At 50.4% G+C, this 23134-nt stretch overlaps 1 protein-coding gene across 8 annotated transcripts in view; it reads right to left on the bottom strand.

Annotated features, from left to right (window-relative positions):
- Nucleotides 1–1258: 1258 nt before the first annotated feature.
- The window catches only part of RYR1 (ryanodine receptor 1), a 241827-nt gene continuing 219951 nt past the window's right edge, over nt 1259–23134 (bottom strand). For 7 of the 8 annotated variants that reach the window (XR_013230906.1, XR_013230910.1, XR_013230908.1 and 4 more), the window contains 4 exons: nt 21676–21718; nt 21074–21204; nt 19558–19618; nt 17300–17446 (listed from right to left, as the gene is read on the bottom strand). Coding sequence is in view for 1 of the 8 variants with exons in the window: in XM_077336555.1 (XP_077192670.1) it covers nt 2269–2364; nt 4013–4064; nt 6435–6535; nt 7923–7987; nt 12264–12420; nt 14821–14955; nt 17300–17446; nt 19558–19618; nt 21074–21204; nt 21676–21718 (988 nt within the window). In the remaining 7 variants the exon portion in view is untranslated. Of the gene's footprint in view, nt 2365–4012; nt 4065–6434; nt 6536–7922; nt 7988–12263; nt 12421–14820; nt 14956–17299; nt 17447–19557; nt 19619–21073; nt 21205–21675; nt 21719–23134 lie in introns of those variants that run through there. The other variant, XM_077336555.1, reaches the window with a different exon arrangement.

The following is a 23134-nucleotide window of genomic DNA, read 5'->3' as shown; positions in this document are numbered from 1 at the left end:
TCACCGGCCCTGCTGCAGGCCCCCGTGGCTCCTGGCGCGATTGCTCTCCGCCGGCTGAGCTAGGCTCCCTGGGAGGCAGCGGTGGGAGGCAAGGAGGCTCCGTTGCTGGCCCTGCTTCAGGTCCTTTGCCAAGGGGCCAATCGGGCGATTTCAATCCACCCCAACCCCCCTTACTCTTTATTAAAAACCGCGGGTCGGTATACAGAGCGTAACTGATTCTCTATACAAGAGTCAATTTGCTTGAAATGGCCAATGGCTGACTAATAAACTGAAAAATGAAAAGCATGCCTACTGGATGGGGGATACGCTTCTAGGTAGCACTGTGTGTGAACGAGACCTTGGGGTACTTGTGGATTGTAAACTAAACATGAGCAGGCAGTGTGATGCAGCGGTAAAAAAGGCAAATGCCATTTTGGGCTGTATCAACAAGGGCATCACATCAAAATCACAAGATGTCATAGTCCCATTGTATACGGCACTGGTCAGACCACACCTGGGGTACTGTGTGCAGTTCTGGAGGCCTCACTTCAAGAAGGACGTGGATAAAATTGAAAGGGTACAGAGGAGAGCGACGAAGATGATCTGGGGCCAAGGGACCAAGCCCTATGAAGATAGGTTGAGGGACTTGGGAATGTTCAGCCTGGAGAAAAGGAGGTTGAGAGGGGACATGATAGCCCTCTTTAAGTATTTGAAAGGTTGTCACTTGGAGGAGGGCAGGATGCTGTTTCTGCTGGCTGCAGAGGAGAGGACACGCAGTAATGGGTTTAAACTTCAAGTACAACGATATAGGCTAGATATCAGGAAAAAGTTTTTCACAGTCAGAGTAGTTCAGCAGTGGAATAGGCTGCCTAAGGAGGTGGTGAGCTCCCCCTCACTGGAAGTCTTCAAGCAAAGGTTGGATGTACACTTTTCTTGGATGCTTTAGGATGCTTTGGGCTGATCCTGCGTTGAGCAGGGGGTTGGACTAGATGGCCTGGATGGCCCCTTCCAACTCTATGATTCTATGATTCTAATCTCAAATTGTGGGTGTCCGGGAGGGAGGTCTGAGTGCTGGGCAAGCAGTGGTCACGGGGCTCTTCTGTCTGGGGGTGACACAACACGGTCCTCTGTGTGCCACTCAGTGAGAGCTGCTGGTAGAAGGTGGTGAGGGCCCCCATCAGCCCCTTGCCATCCCAGGAGGGAGAGTACACGGGCACCCATGTGTAGCCCCACGCAGGATAAATCCACCCCACAAGGACAAATCCACAGACTCGTGGGCTGGAAGCAGCAATCTATGCTTTTATTGGCAGGGAATACAAGCTGGGCGGGGGGGGGGGGGGGTTCAATGGGGTTAATGCTCCCAGCTGCCCCCCACCCCCAGTAGACCCGGCTTATAACTTCCTACGGCAGTGATGGTAGACGCAAACAGTTGGAGACAGGAGCAGACGGTGGCGGGTGGCTCAGGAGGAGGATGTGCAAAATCCGGGCACCTGTGACATCCCCCGCATCTGTTGACGCACACACAGACAGAGGGGTACATTTTGGGGGGTCCCCCCAATTGATAGCACTAACCCCACAAATGAGATGGTGGTTAAAGGCGAGGGAAACACTGCGAGGAATCGCAAGAGTGGGGAGACAGCTGCATAGCGGGACCCTGGAGCCCTCCGGGGCCAGAAGACCCGTCACTCTTTCCCCGTTCTGCCCCCCCCCCCGGCCAGTAGCGACTTCCCTCAATGGCACTACATGCTTGACAGACAGCAGCAAAAGACCTCCTTCCTCCGCCCCGTCGGAAATGCCCCTGGCTCCCTCCACCAAAGCCCGTCCTCTCCCTGGGGGTAAGAGTCTGGTAAAGGCACTTGAAACTGGGGGGACCTTTGACCCAGGAAGGGAAATATTGCATGGACACCCCACCCCTGCGCCTTCCCTGCAGGACAGAAACTGGCCAGGTATGAAGCTAAGAGGGGCCCTGGGGGCAAGCTCGGCCAAGCAGTCCCACGTGGGATGGTTTCTCCTGACAGCAAGAAACCACGAGTCTTCCCCTCAGGCAGGTGGGGGGACGGAAATTTGGGGAGAGCAGCAGAAGATAGAAAAAACTGCAGGGCAAGTGGGGGTGCCCACCTCTTCTGCTCCCCTCTATTGTTATTATTATTGTAAAAGCCAGGTTCGGTGTGTCCCCCGATATTGTAAGTCCCCTCTCCTCCAAGCTAGAAAGGCTGGGGGGGGTGTGTGGACTAGAGCAGGTGATCCCCCCCCTTTCCACGCTCCCCTTGGGGAAGGGCTGGGAGGCACCTAGCCCAACTGGTCTTCATACTGCTTGCGGAAGCAGTCACCGGCAGGGAAGAAATCCCAACAGCGCTCCTGGTACATCTTCCACACGTAGGACTCCTGCAGCGGGGGGGGGGGGGGGGCAGAAAAGACAAGGTGGTGACAATGAACGGCCTCGGAATGAATTCTGGGGGAGGGGGCATGCTGGGCAAACTCAGGAGGCAGAGCTCCCCCCTCCCCAGACTGGCAGAGCAGCTCAATGCACAGAAAACAGGAAATACTTCTTTGCACAGAGAGTGATTCAAATGTGGCATTCACTGACAGAGGATGCAGGCCACATGAAGAAACAGCTTTAGAGGGGGATGAGATAGACACATGGAGGATAAGGCTGTTAATGGCTACTAGTCCTGCTGATGGAGGGAAACCTGTATGTTCAGAAGCACTAAACCTTTGAATCTCAGGAGGCAGCATCAGGTGAAGGCCTCGGCCTCCCTGCCCTGTGGCTGGCCCTCCAGGGGAACTGGCTGGCCCCTGGGTGAGACGGGAGGTTGGACTGATGGGCCCTCCTTGGTCTGACCCAGCAGGGCTCCCCTGATGTCCTTAGGAAGGCCTCGGCCTCCCTGCCCTGTGGCTGGCCCTCCATGGGAACTGGCTGGCCCCTGGGTGAGACTGGAGGCTGGACTGGATGGGCCCTCTCCGGTCTGACCCAGCAGGGCTCCCCTGATGTCCTTAGGAAGGCCTCGGCCTCCCTGCCCTGTGGCTGGCCCTCCAGAGGAACTGGCTGGCCCCTGGGTGAGACGGGAGGTTGGACTGATGGGCCCTCCTTGGTCTGACCCAGCAGGGCTCCCCTGATGTCCTTAGGAAGGCCTTGGCCTCCCTGCCCTGTGGCTGGCCCTCCATGGGAACTGGCTGGCCCCTGGGTGAGACTGGAGGCTGGACTGGATGGGCCCTCTCCGGTCTGACCCAGCAGGGCTCCCCTGATGTCCTTAGGAAGGCCTCGGCCTCCCTGCCCTGTGGCTGGCCCTCCAGAGGAACTGGCTGACCCCTGGGTGAGACGGGAGGCTGGACTGGAGGGACCCTCCCTGGTCTGACCCAGCAGGGCTCCTCTGGTGTCCTTAGGAAGGCCTCGGCCTCCCTGCCCTGTGGCTGGCCCTCCAGGGGAACTGGCTGGCCCCTGGGTGAGACGGGAGGCTGGACTGGAGGGACCCTCCCTGGTCTGAACCAGCAGGGCTCCTCTGGTGTCCTTAGGAAGGCCTCGGCCTCCCTGCCCTGTGGCTGGCCCTCCAGAGGAACTGGCTGACCCCTGGGTGAGACGGGAGGCTGTACTGGAGGGACCCTCCCTAATCTGACCCAGCAGGGCTCTCCTGATGTCCTTATGAAGGCCTCGGCCTCCCTGCCCTGTGGCTGGCCCTCCAGTGGAACTGGCTGGCCCCTGGGTGAGATGGGATGGTGGGCTATTGGTCTGATCCAGGAGGCCTGTTCTGATGCTATTAAGGTGTGTCTCTGCTGGCCCCCAAGTCACTAGCCAGCTTTGCACAACAACTACTCTGACCATGGGCCTGACTGGAGATCATCTCCCTCCCTCCCTCTCTCTTCATTCTATCACTAAACCTGTGAACTGCTTCTGAGGCGGCCATTGAGCATCCAGATGTAGCATCCTTGCAATCCTGGGTCTGCCACTTACTGCCCCTTATTCTTGGCTGCCAGGTGAGAAGCCGGCAAGTCTCCCCTCCTTCCCTAGTTGGCGAGATAAGCAAGCTCTCCTCACCTGGCCAGTGTGCTCCGTTTCATCCTTGTTGATAAGATACATGAGGAAGAACCTGTGGGAGGACGAGAGGCAGTGTGTGGTGCGGAGTTGGAGGCAGTGACTTCCTCAGAGCCTTCCCTCCTGGCTTCTGCCAGGCAAACCCTTCCAAAATCAGCAGCAGAATCAGGGGTGGAAGTCTGGAGAAAGTTCTGCCCTGTCCCATATTGCGCTGTAAGCAGCACGATCGGTAGTGCCCTTCCTAAGGTGACCAGCTTTTAACATTGGTAAAGTGGGACACCATTGACCGGGGGTCTATATGGAGCAACAAAAAGTTTCATAGAATGCATGGAACGCAAAAATAGTATTGTAATATATATATTTTTAATTTCAACCTAAGTACAATTTGCCAGGTACCCCCAGATATCTCTCCAAAAGCGGGACAATCTGGTCACCGTAGCCCTCCCAGTACTTCTGGACATGAGCATGAAGTTGCTACCAGATGCAAACATGAACACAAGGTGCTATCGGAGAGGCTGGTTCTCGGCTGGCAGCCATGGCCAGGGGAGGCTGGTTCCTGCCAATCTAGCACGGCCTCTGCTGAGGAATGCTTCCTTACAGTCCAAGGCCAGCATATAAATGGATGCCACAATAAAACATCCGACTGTAGTACAATAAATATGTCATGGCAAAAATATTTACCGTAAACAGATATATAGGAAAATTACATTTTAAAAAGCCAGCAGATAAAATACAGCAAAAATAAAACAACTGATTCCCTCAATGAGTCCAGAAACTTCTAGATCTAGAAGCCAGTCCTCCAAACTTCGCCACTTTAAAAGTTTTCCTTATTCTTATGTGCCACGTAATGGGGGGTGGGGTGGGGGTGGAGGTGCATTCTCTGTGTCCTGGGGAGCCTCGCATGACAGGAGTAACAAGAGTTTTATGGATCTGGTTATAGTCAGAAAGGAAATCTATGAAGGTTCCGATCGCAACCGGGGCACGAGGGTTACTCAGGGGGAATCTTGTTATATCTGCCTTCAAGAGCAGCAGAAGAAAGGGCTTTGCGATTCAGTAAGGGGAAAGCTCTCCTATAATAAGGACTATCAAGATAAATGAGAGAGGGCACCAGGGAAACTGTATTCAAGAGGGATGCCTCAGACAGTAAGTTTTAGATTTAAGTCTTAAGTGGCCTTTCCACATGGCCAATATTTTCCTTCACCAGTGTTTTGGACTGCTCACTAAGTCATGGTCAAAAGCAATTCTTGTGAGAGACCAGGGGGCCTTAACCGACTCCACCCGGATCTCAAGCAAGGGGGGAGGTAGACAGATCCCAGCGGGCGGCCCCGTCGGCCTGAAGTAGCAGAACAAAGTTTGAGTCCAGTCAGGCTCCTTTGAGACCAACCTAGTTTTATTCAGGGTGTGAGCTTTTGTGCGCCTACACAAGAATAAATGTAATTTTTCTGCAGGATCAATGGTGCAAGACCTTGGGGGGGAAAGCCTTAATTTTACCCAAACAGAGAAATGCAGCAGTCCCCGCCCCTAGCCTCTGCTGGGACAGCCAATCTGCCTGCTGCCCACCCCAGTCAGCGCAGGAAACAAGGTGACGAGCTTTCCTCTGAACGTTTCCTGCACTCGAACCGTTGCCTTCCCCTTCTCCAGGATATGCTGTGCCCATTCTATTTCACTCGATCCCTTAAATCAGTGATCCCCAATCGCCGGGCCACGAAGGCCCTGGCACTGGGCTGCAGCTCCCTGCCTCTGCAGGGCCGGGCCAGGCCAGACCACGCATGCGCGTACGCGCCATGCGCAGCCACACATGCGCATGCATGGCTGGGTCATGCATGTGCGTTTGCGCCATACCCAGTCACGCATGCATCCCGCGACCCGGTGAACATGCACGCGCGACCCGGCGCGGCCCTGCGGAGGCAGGAGTGCTGCACATGCGCGCCATGCATGGGCGGGCGATCGCACTCACTGCCGCCGCCGGTCCGCAGCCTGAAAAAGGTTGCGGACCACTGCCTTAAATGACTCCCCCAACTCCCCCTTAGACCAGCAGTGCCTTCCAGAGCAACCCTGGGTGGTGACCTTGCCTTTCTCCCTTCAAGTCCTCCCTCACCACCCATCCTTTCTGACTGGGTCCACCCCTGTTAACCAGATATCGGTTCCATTCGCCCTTTCAGCATGCCAGATCCCGCCTCTGTCCCTCCTCTATGCTTTAGCTGCAACACCAGCAATAGACGACTGTGCACAGCCCTCTGCCCTCGGATGTGCTACTTCTTAAGGGAGGCTGTTCACGTGGCCCCCTCAGAAGTACAGTGGCCTGCGTGGACCAGGAATGTATTTCTCTCATAACGCCAGATTGGGAGAACCGCTCAGGCAGCACAAGAGCTCAGAGGCAGCCCCACAAACAGCTTCCCTGTTGCTGCAAACCAGATATACTCACATATAATTTGCCAAATTGTGTTCCTCCAGCGTGTGGGTCTCAAAGCCGTGCGGCGTTGTGTCAAAATAGTCACTGCCAATTCCACAGATAAAACATTTGGTCTGTGGGGAACAGAAGCGACAAGAGAAGAGGTGGAGAGTGTGAGGACAAGCTCCTGGGTGGCCTGCCCAGCCTTTCCCTCTTCCAACCCTGAGCCAGCTTGGTGTGGTGGTTAAGAGCAGTGGCCTCTAATCTGGAGATCCGGGTTTGATTCCCCACTTCTCCTCCACACGCAGCCAGCTGGGTGACTTTGGGCCAGTCGCAGTTCTGAGCTCTCTCAGCCTGCCCTCCCTCACAGGGTGTCTGTTGTGGGGAGAGGAAAGGAAAGGCAACTGTAAGCTACTTTGAGACTCCTTTGGGTAGAGAAAAGCGGCATATAAGTATCCAACTCTTCTTCTTCTTCAATAATCTCAGGTGTCTCTCAGCCTGCCCTCCCTCACAGGGTGTCTGTTGTGGGAAAGGGAACGGAAAGGGAACGGAAATGGTGTTTGTAATCCACTATGAGTCTCCTTTAGGCAGTGAAAAGAAGAAGAGTTGGATTTTATACCCCGCTTTTCACTGCCCGAAGGAGCCTCAAAGCGGCTTCCCTTCCTCCCCCCACAACTGACAGACACCCTGTGAGGGAGGGGAGGGAGGGAGAACTCTGACAGGACTGCTCAGTTAGGACTGCACTATCAGTACTGTGAAAATCCCAAGATCTCCCAACAAGGATTGCTCGCTCCAGTGCAATTTGGATGCTTCAGCAAGCACCGAAGCCTGAGGCGGCCAGTGCCATGGCATGGAGGGGCAGCGCTGGCAGCAGCATGCCAGCCTGTGCCCACACGTAGGTTTGCGCCTGTGTGCGGGCACCAGCTGGTGCACCGCCGGCATCCCTCCCCTCCGTGCTGCGGCACTGGCCACCTCAGGCTTCGGTGCTTGCCGAAGTGGCCCAAGCGTGTCGGAACACACAATCCTAGTCCCAACTGGCTGCCTGTGGAGAAACAGGGAATCAATACCCGGCTCACTAGATTAGAAGCTGCCGCTCTTACACACTACACCACGCAGAGGATGAATAACCCACCTCTTCTTCTCCTGGCTGGGAGACAAAAATGGTCAGGGGGCTGCCTGGAGAATGAGAGAGATTCTCCCTAATCCCAATAGTTGCTCAGCAAAGTGATCTGTTGAGTTTTTAAACTCACCCTTCCCTTCCGAGGAGCTCAGAATGCAGTTCTCCGGATTCCATTTCATACTCCCAGCAACTTTGCAAAGCGAGCTGGGCTGAGCGAAGGACGGGCCCCAAGTCCCCCAGGGAAATTCACAGCTGAGCTCAGCTCCATCCCCCCCTCCCCCAAGCTGGCTGTTGGGGCCCGAGTTGGAAGGTGCAGGGAAGCAGAGCGCCCCTTGCAGCTGCCGTTTGAGCCTGGCATCCACAGGCCAGCCCAGGGGTTTCTGTCTTCCCGGGCTGCTCACCTCCATGTCTTCCTTCACCTGCTCCTGCTGGTCTCTCAGCTCCCCAAAGGCATCAATGATCAAACCTGCAGGGGAGGAAGGAAGGCACAGCCATGTCGAGAGGAAATGCATAGTCCGGGCATGGATTCTCTCCCGCAACACCAAGAAAGGTCGACACTGGAGGACGGCAAGGTGGCCGCTGCCGCTTTTAGTGCCACGGAGGTAAAGGTTCTCTGTGCAAGCTCAGAGGCACCCTGGGATAATTCTCACTACCTGGAAGCATTACTTTGGCATTGAGTTGTAAGCTCCAGCAGGACAGGAGTCCAGAAACCCTCTTCTCGGTTTCAGTCCTGCCAGGAGACCTTGAGATTTGACCTCACACTGGAGCTGCAAACACTCCCAAAGTCTATCTATGGTCAAGTTCTCCCACTGGGGGCCTTTAACTCAAGGCAAACGTGGAAGAATGGGCAGGCAGCAGGATTCAGAAAGTGATGCAGTGCCACAAGAAGGATTTTTCAAAATCCTTTTCCTTTATTTATTTTATTTATTTATTATTTATATTCTTCTGCCTGCCCTTCTCCCAATTGCTATTTGCCCTATGTGGGGAAACCACACTAATTCTTTCTACTGTTCTCTGATATCCCACATCACAGGGTCTTCTGCATTTTCATTTTCATTGCTCGTGTGTCTATATTGCTTTGGCATTTCCCCCCCTTTCTGTTTCTGCAAGCATTTCCCACCCTCTAATGGTCGATTCAATATGACATCACCATATGTCTGGCATAATAATCTTTGGCTTACTGTATGCCAGACATACAGTGATGTAATACTGAACCAAGCACTATACAGAAGAGACCCCCGAAGCAACAGGGACACACAGCAGACAAAATGAGAATGTGAAAGAGCCTCATGTCTTGTTTGGTCTCCTTAACCCTCATCAGCACGAGGATTCTGGCACAGTGTTACCTAGTCTCGTTCACACACGGTGTTATCTAGTCTCGTTCACACACGGTGTTACCTAGTCTCGTTCACACACGCTGTTACCTAGTCTCGTTCACACACGGTGTTACCTAGTCTCGTTCACACACGGTGTTACCTAGTCTCGTTCACACACGGTGATACCTAGTCTCGTTCACACACGGTGTTACCTAGTCTCGTTCACACACGATGATACCTAGTCTCGTTCACACACGGTGTTACCTAGTCTCGTTCACACACAGTGTTACCTAGTCTCGTTCACACACAGTGTTACCTAGTCTCGTTCACACACAGTGTTACCTAGTCTCGTTCACACACAGTGATACCTAGTCTTGTTCACACACAGTGATACCTAGTCTCGTTCACACACAGTGATACCTAGGGGCTTTTCGCACCGGGATCTTTGTTGCAAATTGGTCACTGAACGAAAAATCGCCATTTAAAATAGTGGAATTCGTCGTTATGCATTTGTAGTGGAATCCAGTTGCGTTTTGTAGCGTTTCCCGCAGCTTCCGGTCTCGGCAGAAAAGGAAGCGCTATTTCCAAGCTCGTCCCGCCCCTGGCCGTCAAGCAGCCAATGGGCAGCCGTTAGCATGCTCCCAAACAGCCCCTTTCCCTTTAAGAAAGGTTTTTTTTAAAAAAAAACAGACCCATTGTAACGAATCTGTGTAGATTCGTTGCAACGGAGAGACCCATCCAGCTGCCTAATGTGAGCTGTCGTTTGATCGTATGATCGTTGCCACGCTGCCTCGAGTGATAAAAAAAAATCCCCCCCCCTCTCACGGGCCCGATTTTCGGCTGAATTAATGTGTAAAAAATAAAGGGACTTTATTTCAGCAAACGGGCTTTTATGTGGTTTGTGCTTAGTGACTAAAGGTGAAGGACTGAAGCCAGGGAAGCCTCTAAACAGAAAGAGGCTCGCTGGTGCGTTTATCCCCGCTCGCTCGGAGAAAAAAAAATGGCGATCGCTTCGCCGGAAGTTTGGAGGACAGGCTCAGGAGGAGGGACTTTGAAGAAACCGCAACAATGTTAACGCACAGGTCTTTATCGCTAGTGTTGCAGATTGTTTGCAAGAGTGTAGCGCTTTCCGGAGGGTGAATCCACTTTTTGGGATTCCCCTGAAAGCGCTACAACGAAGCGCTTTTTGCTGATCGGTTTCAGGAGTGTTGCAGATTGTCTACGGCGTCGTGCGTTATGGCAAATCAATAGCGTTTCCAATTGGCAACCATTGTGCGATTTTGAAGCCGTGCAAAAAGCCCCCTAGTCTCGTTCACACACAGTGATACCTAGTCTCGTTCACACACGGTGATACCTAGTCTCGTTCACACACGGTGTTACCTAGTCTCGTTCACACACGGTGTTACCTAGTCTCGTTCACACACGGTGTTACCTAGTCTCGTTCACACACGGTGTTACCTAGTCTCGTTCACACACAGTGATACCTAGTCTCGTTCACACACGGTGATACCTAGTCTCGTTCACACACAGTGTTACCTCGTCTCGTTCACACACAGTGTTACCTAGTCTCGTTCACACACAGTGATACCTAGTCTCGTTCACACACAGTGATACCTAGTCTTGTTCACACACAGTGATACCTAGTCTCGTTCACACACAGTGATACCTAGGGGCTTTTCGCACCGGGATCTTTGTTGCAAATTGGTCACTGAACGAAAAATCGCCATTTAAAATAGTGGAATTCGTCGTTATGCATACCTGCTTTTGTAGTGGAATCCAGTTGCGTTTTGTAGCGTTTCCCGCAGCTTCCGGTCTCGGAAGAAAAGGAAGCGCTATTTCCAAGCTCGTCCCGCCCCTGGCATGCTCCCAAACAGCCCCTTTCCCTTTAAGAAAGGTTTTTAAAAAAAAAAACAGACCCATTGTAACGAATCTGTGTAGATTCGTTGCAACGGAGAGACCCATCCAGCTGCCTAATGTGAGCTGTCGTTTGATCACTTTTTGGGATTCCCCTGAAAGCGCTACAACGAAGCGCTTTTTGCTGATCGGTTTCAGGAGTGTTGCAGATTGTCTACGACGTCGTGCGTTATGGCAAATCAATAGCGTTTCCAATTGGTAACCATTGTGCGATTTTGAAGCCGTGCAAAAAGCCCCCTAGTCTCGTTCACACACAGTGATACCTAGTCTCGTTCACACACGGTGATACCTAGTCTCGTTCACACACGGTGTTACCTAGTCTCGTTCACACACGGTGTAACCTAGTCTCGTTCACACACAGTGATACCTAGTCTCGTTCACACACAGTGATACCTAGTCTTGTTCACACACAGTGTTACCTAGTCTCGTTCACACGATGTCAGGATTGTAGAATCTCTGTCATAAATTAGCCTGAGCTTCCATGACAGTTATATTGCTTGGTGCCTGGTTGCCACAGGTCCTATATTCCTGCTACCAATTATAAGTGAAATATGTTGTTGTAACTCTTATCACTTGTTGAGGCCTCTCGGCTGGGTCTGGTTTCGCTATCACCCAGTCAAGGCCATGAGAATGTATCACTGTTTTAATTGCATGTGCCTCTTCTCTCCTTCCCCCCTCCCTTGGGAACTTTCAAGTTTTGGGTGGGAGAATTGTATTGATAAGAAGAAGCAAATCTGTATTCAGGTCAGATTTGACTTCTCCAGTCTTGATGCGTGTAGTACTTCTCAATAAAGCTTTCTTTAATTAAGAAGCTAGTTGTGAGTTCTCTTACGTTTGACATTCACGGTGTTACCTAGTCTCGTTCACACACAGTGATACCTAGTCTCGTTCACACACGGTGATACCTAGTCTCGTTCACACACGGTGTTACCTAGTCTCGTTCACACACGGTGATACCTAGTCTCGTTCACACACGGTGATACCTAGTCTCGTTCACACACGGTGTTACCTAGTCTCGTTCACACACGGTGTTACCTAGTCTCGTTCACACACGGTGATACCTAGTCTCGTTCACACACGGTGATACCTAGTCTCGTTCACACACGGTGATACCTAGTCTCGTTCACACACGGTGATACCTAGTCTCGTTCACACACGGTGATACCTAGTCTCGTTCACACACGGTGATACCTAATCTCGTTCACACACGGTGATACCTAGTCTCGTTCACACACGGTGTTACCTAGTCTCGTTCACACACGGTGTTACCTAGTCTCGTACACACAGTGATACCTAGTCTCGTTCACACACGGTGTTACCTAGTCTCGTTCACACACAGTGATACCTAGTCTCGTTCACACACAGTGATACCTAGTCTCGTTCACACACGGTGTTACCTAGTCTCGTTCACGCACGGTGTTACCTAGTCTCGTTCACACACAGTGATACGTAGGATCTTGCATGATAGCTGGCCTGACAAAGTGAAGTTTTGTGCACAGAGATGCAGCTCACCTTGAATGATGGCCAGCAGGATGACAATGACAAAGAAGAAGAAGGTAATGTCGAAGATTACACGGTACAGCTCATACTCATCGCCTGCCGGATCCTCGATCTCATCACCAATACCTCCGCCGGCACGTACCCCCACGTACATGTGAAACAGGTAGCACTGCGTTGGGGAGAGAGGGCAGGGCATCAGGGAGGAACCAGTGGGACATTCCTGCGTTAGTTTCTCTGGAGAACCAGAGTGGCCTAGTGGTTAGGAGCAGTGGCTTCTAATCTGGCGAACAAGGTTTGATTCTCCGCTCCTCTCCCACATGCAGCCAGCTGGATGACCTTGAACTAGTCTCAGCACTGATAGAGCAGTTCTGACCAAGCAGTAATATCAGGGCTCTCTCAGTCCCACCTGTCCCACAGGGTGTCTGTTGTAGGGAGAGGAAGGGAAGGCAAATGAAAGCCACTTTTAGACTCCTTCGGGTAGAGAAAAGCGGAATCTAAGAACCAACCTTCTTCTGGAAGGATGAGCACCCTGCTTCCTCCCAGGGTCTGTACTTGAGACCACTATAGTGGATTCAAATCCCCACTCCTCCCATAAGAACAAGAGAAGGAGAGCTGAGCTTTTTAATACCCTGCTTTTCACTACTCAAAGGAGTCCCAAAGCAGGTTACAAACACCTTTCCTTCTCTCTCCCAGCAACAGACCTTCTGGGAGGTACACGGGGCTGAGAGAGCTCTGAGAGTACTGTTCTATGAGAACAGCCCTAGATAACTGTGACTAGCCCAAGGAAATGCAGCTGGCTGCATGTGGAAAATTGGGGAATCAAACCCAGCTCTCCAGATTATCCATTACTCTTTAACCACTACACCATGCTGGCTCTTGAGCCTTTAAAGCAGGGGTAGTCAAACTGCGGCCCTCCTGATGTCCATGGACTACAATTCCCAGGAGCATTCACTGGCAGGGGCTCCTGGGAATTGTAGTCCATGGGCATCTGGAGGGCCGCAGTTTGACTACCCCTGCTTTAAAGCATCATAAAAAAGAGTAAGTAATTTATGCATGGAGGATTGCTCTTTCAAGGATTCTTCAGTGAGTGGAATGGCCATCCTTAGAGGCCGTCTACCCCTGGATATCAGAGGACTCTGTCTGTCAGCCTGGCCATTGTTGGATCGCTTTTTACCACCCCGGCTGTGCCTTTGGTTCAGTGTTGTTAAGGAATAACAAATCCATGTTCAACGGCTGAAGCTTGTGGTCCTCAACACAACAGGGATACTTCCCTTCCATGGATCGCTCGCTAGGTGTCACCTTGCGAGAAGAGAAGCTAAAGAGAGTGTTGACAGCTAAAGGTGGTTTGGAACAAGAATCGCTTCTTGCACCGTCATGAAGTCTGAGTCCAGTGGCACCTTTAAGACCAACAAAAATCTATTTTTTAAAATTTAATTTTACTTAGAAGAAAAAAGGAAATACCAAATATCAATACAGCATATAATAAAACCTGCATTATAGTCCTGTTCTTTGTTTATATACATTATAATTACCCCTTAACAATTGTTTGAATCCTTTAGTTTCTAATAATAACAGATTTAGAGAAAACAAAATCATTCTACCTTCCCTAACAGCCTAACACACTTCCGCAGACACTCATGCAAGCTCACACCTTGACAAAAATGTTATTGGTCTGAAAAGTGCTCCTGGACTGAGACTTTGCTCTCCTCTTTCAGATCAACGGGGCTACCCCACCTGAAAGTTTCTCCCTGCAATGTAGACATGCTCCCTATTTTCCCTTCTACTGAGAAGGGAATTAAAAACAACAGCAACAACAACCAGCAAAACCCATTCTAGCAGTGACAAGTGGATCCTGTATGTACACTGTGTGAAAGTGAGGGCTGGATCCTGAGGATGTGTTTGGGCCGGGGAGGTTTGCTGGCTTTGGGACACTCCCCCTGAGCCACATGCTCAAGCCAATTGCATCGGAGAAGGTTCCTTCTGTGGCTCTCTGAGACAACTTGAGGCACCTCTCAGATCATTTTTGTCATGCGCCATGCCTGGCTCATGTCAAGTGGGTTGTTTTCTTCCAGCCTGTACTCCTGGGAGATGCCCCTCCCTCCCTCCCTCCCTCCCTTCCTGCCGCATCTGGCTTTCCTTGCTCTTTGCATATCAGAAGTTCTCTCTGTAGTGCAAATCCCTTATCTCATGTTCCCTGGTGGAATGTATACAATGCTGCTTGGTTTCTGATGCCAGCTGCTAGCTAGGCACACTGTCTGTTGCTTTCACATGTTTGTAGATCAAACACACTTAAAGTGGGAAAGTAGTTTCACGCCCAAAATCTGGTTCAAGGGGGGGGGGCGTGGGATCCAAGAGTGTCACTATCCTGGTCTCCTTCTGTAGGTCTTTGACAATGTTTGCCTGCCTGTGGTCTTCCTGCTAGTGCTGCTAGTTTCCTACAGAAAGACTGACTTCAGCTTGAGCCCAATGCCTGGGATTCCGGCGTGTTTGTCTGGAGGGAATTCTGGGCTGCACTTCTTGAAGACGGTCACCCCCCTCCCAGCCCGTCCCCGTGGCTGCCCCGACTCACGGTCATCATGTCATCACATTTCATGTCAGGCTCGTCCTCATCTTCACTCTTGTTGTAGAACTTGCGGAAGAAGTTGAAGGCGACGACGGTGTAGAGGTAGACGACCACCGCGAGCAGCCCCACCGTCATCATCAGCTGGGGAGAGATGCCGCGTGCGCGGGAGGAGTTAGGGAGCAGGCAGCGGAGGGCCCCTGCATGGCACCGCTGACACTGTTCCCTGGCCCCTGCCAAGGGCTTTGGGAAAACGGGCGCAGCCAGGCAGAGCTCTTGCCCAGCAAGGCTTCTGATTGGCCAGTGTATATTTGATTGGCTGTGCAGGTATTTAAGAATGTTGCTTTGGCAGCAGCTACCACCACAGCCCAAGGGTGGGGGTGACTGAAAGGAAGCTGTGGCAGACATTTTGTGGTTTGTCTCGCCTCCTGCAGCTGCCGTTCCCACCATGCTGTGTCAGAATTCAAAAGGAACACCAAATGAAACTGTGCAGGCTCAATAAACCGTTTAATGAGGGAACCCCCAAACAGGAGTATGCCACTTTCCAACAGAATAACAAACAAGTCCCGGTGAATTATCCTTGTTTCAATACGCTTGATCAACTTTATTACCATTGAGAAACCCCTGAAACATTCTTCAGGCTTCAAGAAACCCAGGAGGTGGTGCCATCATGCAGAATAGGGTTGGGAAGCATAACTGTGGACACGCCCACCCGGGGCCCCTCCCCTTCCCACCCTCTCCAGGCCCATCCTTGGCCATATATATTCATATCACTGATAACTGTTTAACAAATTTAAAATATATATACAAAACTAGTTCCCACCCATTCAAGAAACCTTTCCAGAGGCATCAAGAAACCCTGGCTGAGAAAACCTGGTATAATGGGACAATCAATGGACTAACTGAGAGACAATGGCAAATGCAGCCCTCTTCAGGAATGTGCTAGTGGCAGCTGCTTGTTTCCTCCACTGACTGTTGCATCAGACACTGATGGGAGTTTACCAAAACAAGGGAGAATAGACTCGCATATAAGCCGACCCACATATAAGCTGAGGCACCTAATTTCACCACAAAACCTGGGCAAGGTGATGAATAGCTGATGGTTTTTGTACCCCACTTTTCACTAACCAAGGAGTCCCAAAGTGGGTAACAATTGCCTTCCCTTCCTCTCTTGATACCAAACACCCTGAGAGAGCTCTGACAGAACTGGAGGTATTTTGCATGGAGCCAAATAAAACAGTTTTAAAAACAACCAGTTTAGCCCTCGTTATTATACTACAATCGTTGTTCTGCATTGAATATAGTCTGTTGAAAAACTATATTGCAATGCTTTCTGCATGGAACAATTCCTAGCCCTGCCCCCTGTAGTTTTGCTAACTCCGCTTTGTTCTCTAATGCAGTCACTAATCTGCATAACTAAAGAGCTTCTCTGCATGGCTAATAGACCATCTCAGGCAGGCGGGAGAGAAATGAATCGGTGAAAAGCCTCTTTCAGAAACAACGCTTAAAAGACGCTTAAGGCACCGAAGAGGCAGTTCACCATGCAGAGCAAAATCAGTTTTGCGGAGTAAATTAACTCTTCTGTGCAGAGATCAGAAAAGCAACAATGTATTTAGTGAGTTTTCATCAGCTTATCCATCATGCAGAAGAGGTGAGGAGAGCTCTGGCAGGAGAACCAAAGAGTGCCCCCCAGGCCAGCAAACCAGAGCAGAACAACAGTACCTGCAGTTGGCAACCTACTACAACAGCTACCAAACTGGGAGAACAGACAACTCTAACTACAACTGCAGTGCCCCCCAAGAACAAAACACTGAAATAAAGAACTGTAAAATTGGATGCTGAAAGAAAGAACTGTAAAAATCAACTTTTAAAAGAAACACAACCTCAAGAAGAAAAGGCAAACAATGCTGCCTCTCAGATAAAAGAAGAAACACTAGGAGAAAGAAACAGTAAACCCCAAAGCACCCCCAAAACCCACCCCACCCCCAGAAACCAAAAGAATAGTTTGGAAGAAGTGATTAAGAAGAATAAGACAAAAGGAAGGCAAAAGGGGAAAAAATGAGTCCCTCAGTCAAACCATTGATGTAAGCTGCCATGCAATGATTGGCTGGCTGGAGCAGGCTTTTATGTCAATTACCATATATACCCTTGTATTGATTGGCTGTGCAGGTATTGAAGAATGTTGCTTTGAAGGAGGGCTTTTTCAGTGTGGAAAAAGGTGCTGAAAAACTAGGCGTATAAGTGAGCATATAGGACTTGTTTGTTATTATTGGCACACTCCTGTTTGGAGGTTCCCTCACTAAACAGGTTATTTAGGCTGCACCGATTCACTTGCTGCATTCTGAGGACTCCGTCTGTTGGCAGAAAACAACTGGCAACCCCAGGCACATGGGACCCACGGGAGGGCAGGAAATCCCTTCCTAGCTAGAGGAATGCTACGCCTTGTGCCTCCCCACCCCAAACCCATGTCCATCTGCCCAGGCCTCACCTGCTTGCCATTGTGCGTGACAGAGGAGAGGATGGTCCGCAAGGTCTTGACGCCCATGGCGATATCCAGCAGATGGCAGGCAAAGAAGAAGTTGTTGTAGTGGCCGAGGAAAGACATCACCATGTACCAGAAGAGGTACAGGAAAGACTATGAAGGGGGAGAAAAAGGCGGGGTTTGTTATGGAGGTCGTTTGGAAATGAATTTGGGGATCCCCAAAATGAGCCCTGTGGGCACCACGTCACCTGCCAGCATCTTTGCAGACACCTGCCATGTGTTTTTGAAAAGGGGTGGCTCAAGGAGGACTTCTGCCCAGCAAGGCTTCTGATTGGCCACTGGAGATTTCATTGGTTGTGCACCTTTCAAAAAAATGTTGCTTTGGCAGCAGCTGCCCCCTCACCACAGGGATTTTTGCTGTGTGGCCAAAGGGAAGCCGCAGAAGCCATTTTGTTGCTGTGCTCACAATGCTGAGATAAGCATCACAAGGTTGGGAAGCCCTGGCTTAAAGAATTACCCTACACTGAGTTCAACACACGTTAATCAAAGGTGGCCTTTCTATAGGAGCTGATACACCAGGTATCTAAAGAAGTGAGCCATGACTCATGGAAGCTCCTCCCCTGCCACAGTCCTAGACCAGGGTTCAAAGTTCTCAGAGAGACGGGATCTAGTGGTCATGGGAGATTTCAGTGACCCAGATATCTGTTGGGAGACCAGCTGTGCTAAAAATGAAAAGGCCAATAAACCCTTGACTTGTCTTGCTGACAACTTCATTTCCCAGAAAGTGGAAGGTTGACAAGGTAAAAATTGTGGGCACACATGAGAGTGGTGACCATGTGATTTGGGACTTGATGACCTTGGGGAGGAGAAAAGCTGTACATAGTTACACATACAGGCTGGACTTCAGGAGAAAAATTTCAACAATCTTAAAGTTATGTTGGGTAGAATCCCGTGGTCAGAAACACTTAAGGAGATGGAAGTCCAAGAAGGTTGTGAGTTTCTCAAAAGTGAAATACTGAAGGTACAATTGCAGACAATTCCCTTGAGAAGGAAAATTGTGAGGAACCTAAAGAAACCAGGCTGGCTCCATAAACAGCTTTCAAAAGGAGTAATAAAAAAGGCTTTCTCAAGAACAAGTCATGTCAGGCTAAGCTTATCTCTTTTTTTTTTAGAAGATCATGGAATCTTCTAGATTTTGCTAGATCATGGGAATGCTGTGGACATTGGTTTACCTTACTGATTTCAGTAAGGCTTTTGATAAGGTTCCGCTTGATATTCTTATTGGCAAGTTGGTAAAATGTGGTATGGTTGCTATTCCTGTTAGGTGGAACTGGTTGATGGATCACACCCAAAGGGTGCTTGTAAATGGTTTGTCATCGTCTTGGAGAGGAGTGACAAGTGGAGTGCCTCAGGGGTCTGTCCTGGGCCCTCTGTTATTTAACATATTCATAAATGATGTGGATGAAGGAATGGAGGTGCTTATAAAATCTGCAGATGACACTAAACTGGGAGCGGTAGTAAACACATCAGAAGACAGGATCAGGATACAGGATGATCTTGACAGGCTGAAAGACCGGGCTAAAATGAATTAAATACATTTTAATAGTGAAAAGTGTAAAGTTTAGGTAGGAAAAATCATATGCATTACTATAGGATAGGTGAGTCTTCTCTTGGCAGTAGTATGGGTGAAAAGGATCTGGTGATCTTAGTAGACCAGACACTGAACATGAGTCAGCAGTGTGACTCGGTAGCTAAAAAGTCAAATGCAATTGGGGGCTGCATTAAAAGAAGTATAATGTCCCGATCACACAAGGTGATGTTACTGCTTTACTCCGCCCTGGTAAGACCTCACGCCGCTACAGGTGGGATTTAATTAATTGTGAGGACTAGATGTTGTTACCCGCTGTGTGGGAGTGGCGGGTTAAAAAACCAATAAATACATAAAATAAATAAAGGACAGATGGATTCTCATTCTAGCTGTATCTGAAGAAGTGAGCTGTGACTCATGGAAGCTCCTCCCCTGCCACGCATTTTGTTAGCCGTTCAGGTGTTCTTTCTCTTTTATCCTGCTATAGACAAGACCAGGGGTAGTCAAACTGCGGCCCTCCAGATGTCCATGGACTACAATTCCCACAAGCCCCTGCCAGCATTTGCTGGCAGGGGCTCGTGGGAATTGTAGTCCATGGACATCTGGAGGGCCGCAGTTTGACTACCCCTGGACAAGACTAACACAGAGACCCATCTTGATCCATCCCCCTACTCACGTTATCAGTGAAGATCACTCCGAATTTCCAGATCTTGTACTTGATGTCGATGGAAGTGATCCTGAGGAAGATGGGGAGAGGAAGATGAGGAGGAAGCCAGGATCACGGGCATTGATGCACCAAGGGTACAGAGCAGGTGCACTTCTAAAGGGGCAGAGCTGAGCTTACAAGTGGGGCACTTATGCTTTCTGGGAGGCAGGGCGGCTACAGCACTCCATCCCCAGCCCAGGTTTGCATTGGCTCGACACATGAAAAGGCCGAAATCAGACACAGACAAAACAGTGGTGGTGGTGGTGGTGGAAATTGCTGGCAATTTACTGCTGACATAAAGCGGCTTATGGAGATCTCATAAGGTTTTCATGGCAAAAGATGTGCAGAGCTGGTTGGCCTCCGCCTGCCTCTGTGTAGCAACCACGGACTTCCCTGGTGGTTGCAAAGAAGTTGGCAACACCCTTTATCTGCTTGACAATCGATGGCTACAGTTGGGGGGGGGGGTTCCCTCCCTGCAGAGATGGGCTCCTGTATGCTGATTGAGGGCACTGCTCATTGTGACTGCAGATCTGCTGAGGGCCGAGCTTGAGGAATGGGGCAGGACCGAAATCCTGCTTTGTCATCAGTCAATGTGCGGCTAGATCCCGGCTGCTGGATACTGTCAGTTTAAGCTGAAACTGACCATTTGTGTGCTCTGGCTGGAAGATCTACTGTGCTGTTTGGGATACAAGTTGGGGCTGTTGGAGGGGTCCCCTCGTTCAGTTTTTGCCTCTTGTCCCATCACGCTGGGGTCATAATAAACAGCTGAAATGAACTCCCAGTCTCTGAACCCTTGGATCTAACACCGCTGATGGTGAAGAACAAGGGGAAGGTTGGCGCCTACATCAGATGCTTATTAGGAAAGGCATTCGAAAAAAGGAGTCATTCTACTGTGTCAGGACTCTGCCGTTTGCAGAAGTGTCACGTTTATAGGCTCCTGATTACCAGACACTGGACCCTGAAAAGTATTTGCCTTGACCAGGGCCTGTTTTAAAATATTAGAGGCCTAAAGTAGTTTTATTGCCCAACTGGTCCACAGAGTTGACTATAGGTCCATAGTGTCCTGAATATATCTTTTAACATAAAGGACCCAACTGGCTCTAACAATTATTGTATTTATTGTGTATTTTGTGTATGTTGGTCTTCTTTGATGCCTGACCATTGACAAAGGTGGTAACGCTGAACATGACTGGTCAGTGGTGCCATTACTATGTCATGTATGCATTGATTTTAGTGAGGCTATGCTAAAATCCTTGGATTCTTAACATGATTAATAAATACTGGTACTGTATTTTTAATACTGTGTTCCACTCTGCATAGGCTTAAGTTTATTTCCCTTGTGTTGACCTTTTTAGGTTCTCCCTTTTGTTTTGGATAAAACATGAATGCCTGCTTTTGAAAGAGAGCCTTTCCCTGCTCCGCTCCCACTCACAATGTTGACCGTCTGAGCAGCACCAGCCACCCCATCCTCACCACCCGCTCTCACCAGGTCAGAAGGGACTTGTCTGGTTCGCGCTTCTTCTCGTTCTGTGCTGTGATCTCCAGGCTGGCCAGGTCCATCCCCAGGAGCTCCGCAATTCTCTCCCGCCCATAGATGTCACCATATTTCTCCAGCACCTGGAGGAAGGAAGGAAGGAAGGAAGGAAGGAAGGAGGGAGGGAGGGAGGGAGGGAGGGAAGGAAGGGAGGGAGGGAGGGAGGGAGGGAGGAAGGGAAGGAAGGAAGGAAGGAAGGAAGGAGGGAGGGAGGGAGGGAGGAAGGAAGGAGGGAGGGAGAGAGGGAGGGAGGGAGGGAGGGAGGGAAGGAAGGAAGGAAGGAAGGAAGGGAAGGAAGGAAGGAAGGAAGGAAGGGAAGGAGGAGGGAGGGAGGGAGGGAGGGAAGGAAGGAAGGGAGGGAGGGAGGGAGGGAGGGAGGGGAGGAGGGAGGGAGGGAAGGAAGGAAGGAAGGAAGGAAGGAAGGAAGGAAGGAAGGAAGGAAGGAAGGAAGGAAGGAAGGAAGGAAGGAAGGAAGGAAGGAAGGAGCCCATTTTTGTGCTCTTCCTGAGAATTCCCCATGTTCCTCCACCCTTGATAGTGGTAAAACATCTCACCTTCCTCTTGATAAATTTATCCCAATAATTGCTTGGAAATGACCTGGAAAGGAGGCAAAACAGAGAGTTAGATAAGAACAGAAATCTCCCCTTCCTGCCTCAATGCCCATCAGGGCTTTACATGCCGAGCCATTTCACCATCCCTCCTCCCCTAAGGCTCTTTCCTCCTTTCCCCCTCTCCGTGGAGTTACCCAGCCAGCCACCCCACAACTTCCCCTTCTCTCGCTGTCAAGTCTGTCTCCTGGCATTGCCCTCTGAACAGCTCGGTTCAGCTAGCCCAACATTACCCTGTTTCCTAGCTAGGTGCCTATGGAAGACTGAGGAGGGGATGTTGATTTCTCCTAATTTCATATTTAGACCCCAGGATGCCTCCAGTGAACAAGCAGGGCTCTGCTTAGATAGCCACTGAACGATACCAAATAGCACACTACCTGAAACCAAAAAAGTAAGACCCAGAAATATCTCCTGCTTGCAGAGTGCTCTGTCTTTCTAAACTAAATGTCCATATCCCAAAGGTGCCTGCATGCTGGAAAAGGTTAGGGACCCTGCTCCAGGATATCCCAGCTACGGAGAAAGGGCTTTTGCTCTCCTGTCCCATTCAGACTCACTGGGAAGGGGGCAGCAACCTTCCTACACGATTTCTCAACAGGATTTTGTGAAAATGGGGTTTCCTGACAGCCCTAGAAAAATTTCCCAAATGGGTGGGCGTAAACTAATTTTTTATATGCTGTTATCATTTTTTAAACATTTATTGAGCGATATGATTATATGTGGTAATGTCAACCACCCCTTTTCTAAATGGCCAATGATAGGCCTGAAGGGGGTGGGAATGGGAGGGGCCCTGGGTGGGCGTGTCCACAGCTCTGCTTCCCAAACATATTCTGCATGATAGTGCCACTTCTGGGGATTCTCAAAGCCTGAAGTCCATTTCAGGGATTTCTCAATGGTAAAGAAAGTTGCTAAAGGCTCATCTATGTGGTTATGTCAACCCACCTTCCCCTCCAATATGGCCAATGGATGGCTGAGGCTTGTTGCCTGTGGTACCAACTGGAGTCCAGAGAAGCAAAACTGCACAGAGGGGGCAGGGGGCAATGGAGCAGTGGCTGCCTGCCCCAGCCCAGAGCTGTTTCTAGTGGGGGGGGGGGAGGGGGAGAGCGTGATGTCACTTCTGGGGACATGTGACTCCCAGGGGTGTGTCAGGGAAGTGTGGCCTGTTGATATCACGTCTGGGGGTTCGCCAAGCCTGAAGACTGTTTCAGGAGGTTCTCAGTGGTAAAAAGGCACCTGGCATGCCCTAACACTAGTATAGAAATAATAAGAAGGGTACATTTTGGATGGACCTGCCCAGTTCCAGAATCTAGCAGCACTGAATTATGGGGAACTTTTTTTAAAAAGCTCCTGGAGATGGCATGAAGGCAGGACCATAGATAGGTCTTGGCTCCTCCCCCCCGAAACGGAG

This window comes from Paroedura picta, chromosome 5 (genome assembly GCF_049243985.1).
Source record: "Paroedura picta isolate Pp20150507F chromosome 5, Ppicta_v3.0, whole genome shotgun sequence".
Lineage (NCBI taxonomy): Eukaryota > Metazoa > Chordata > Lepidosauria > Squamata > Gekkonidae > Paroedura > Paroedura picta.
This window is presented reverse-complemented; position numbering and strand designations above follow the sequence as displayed.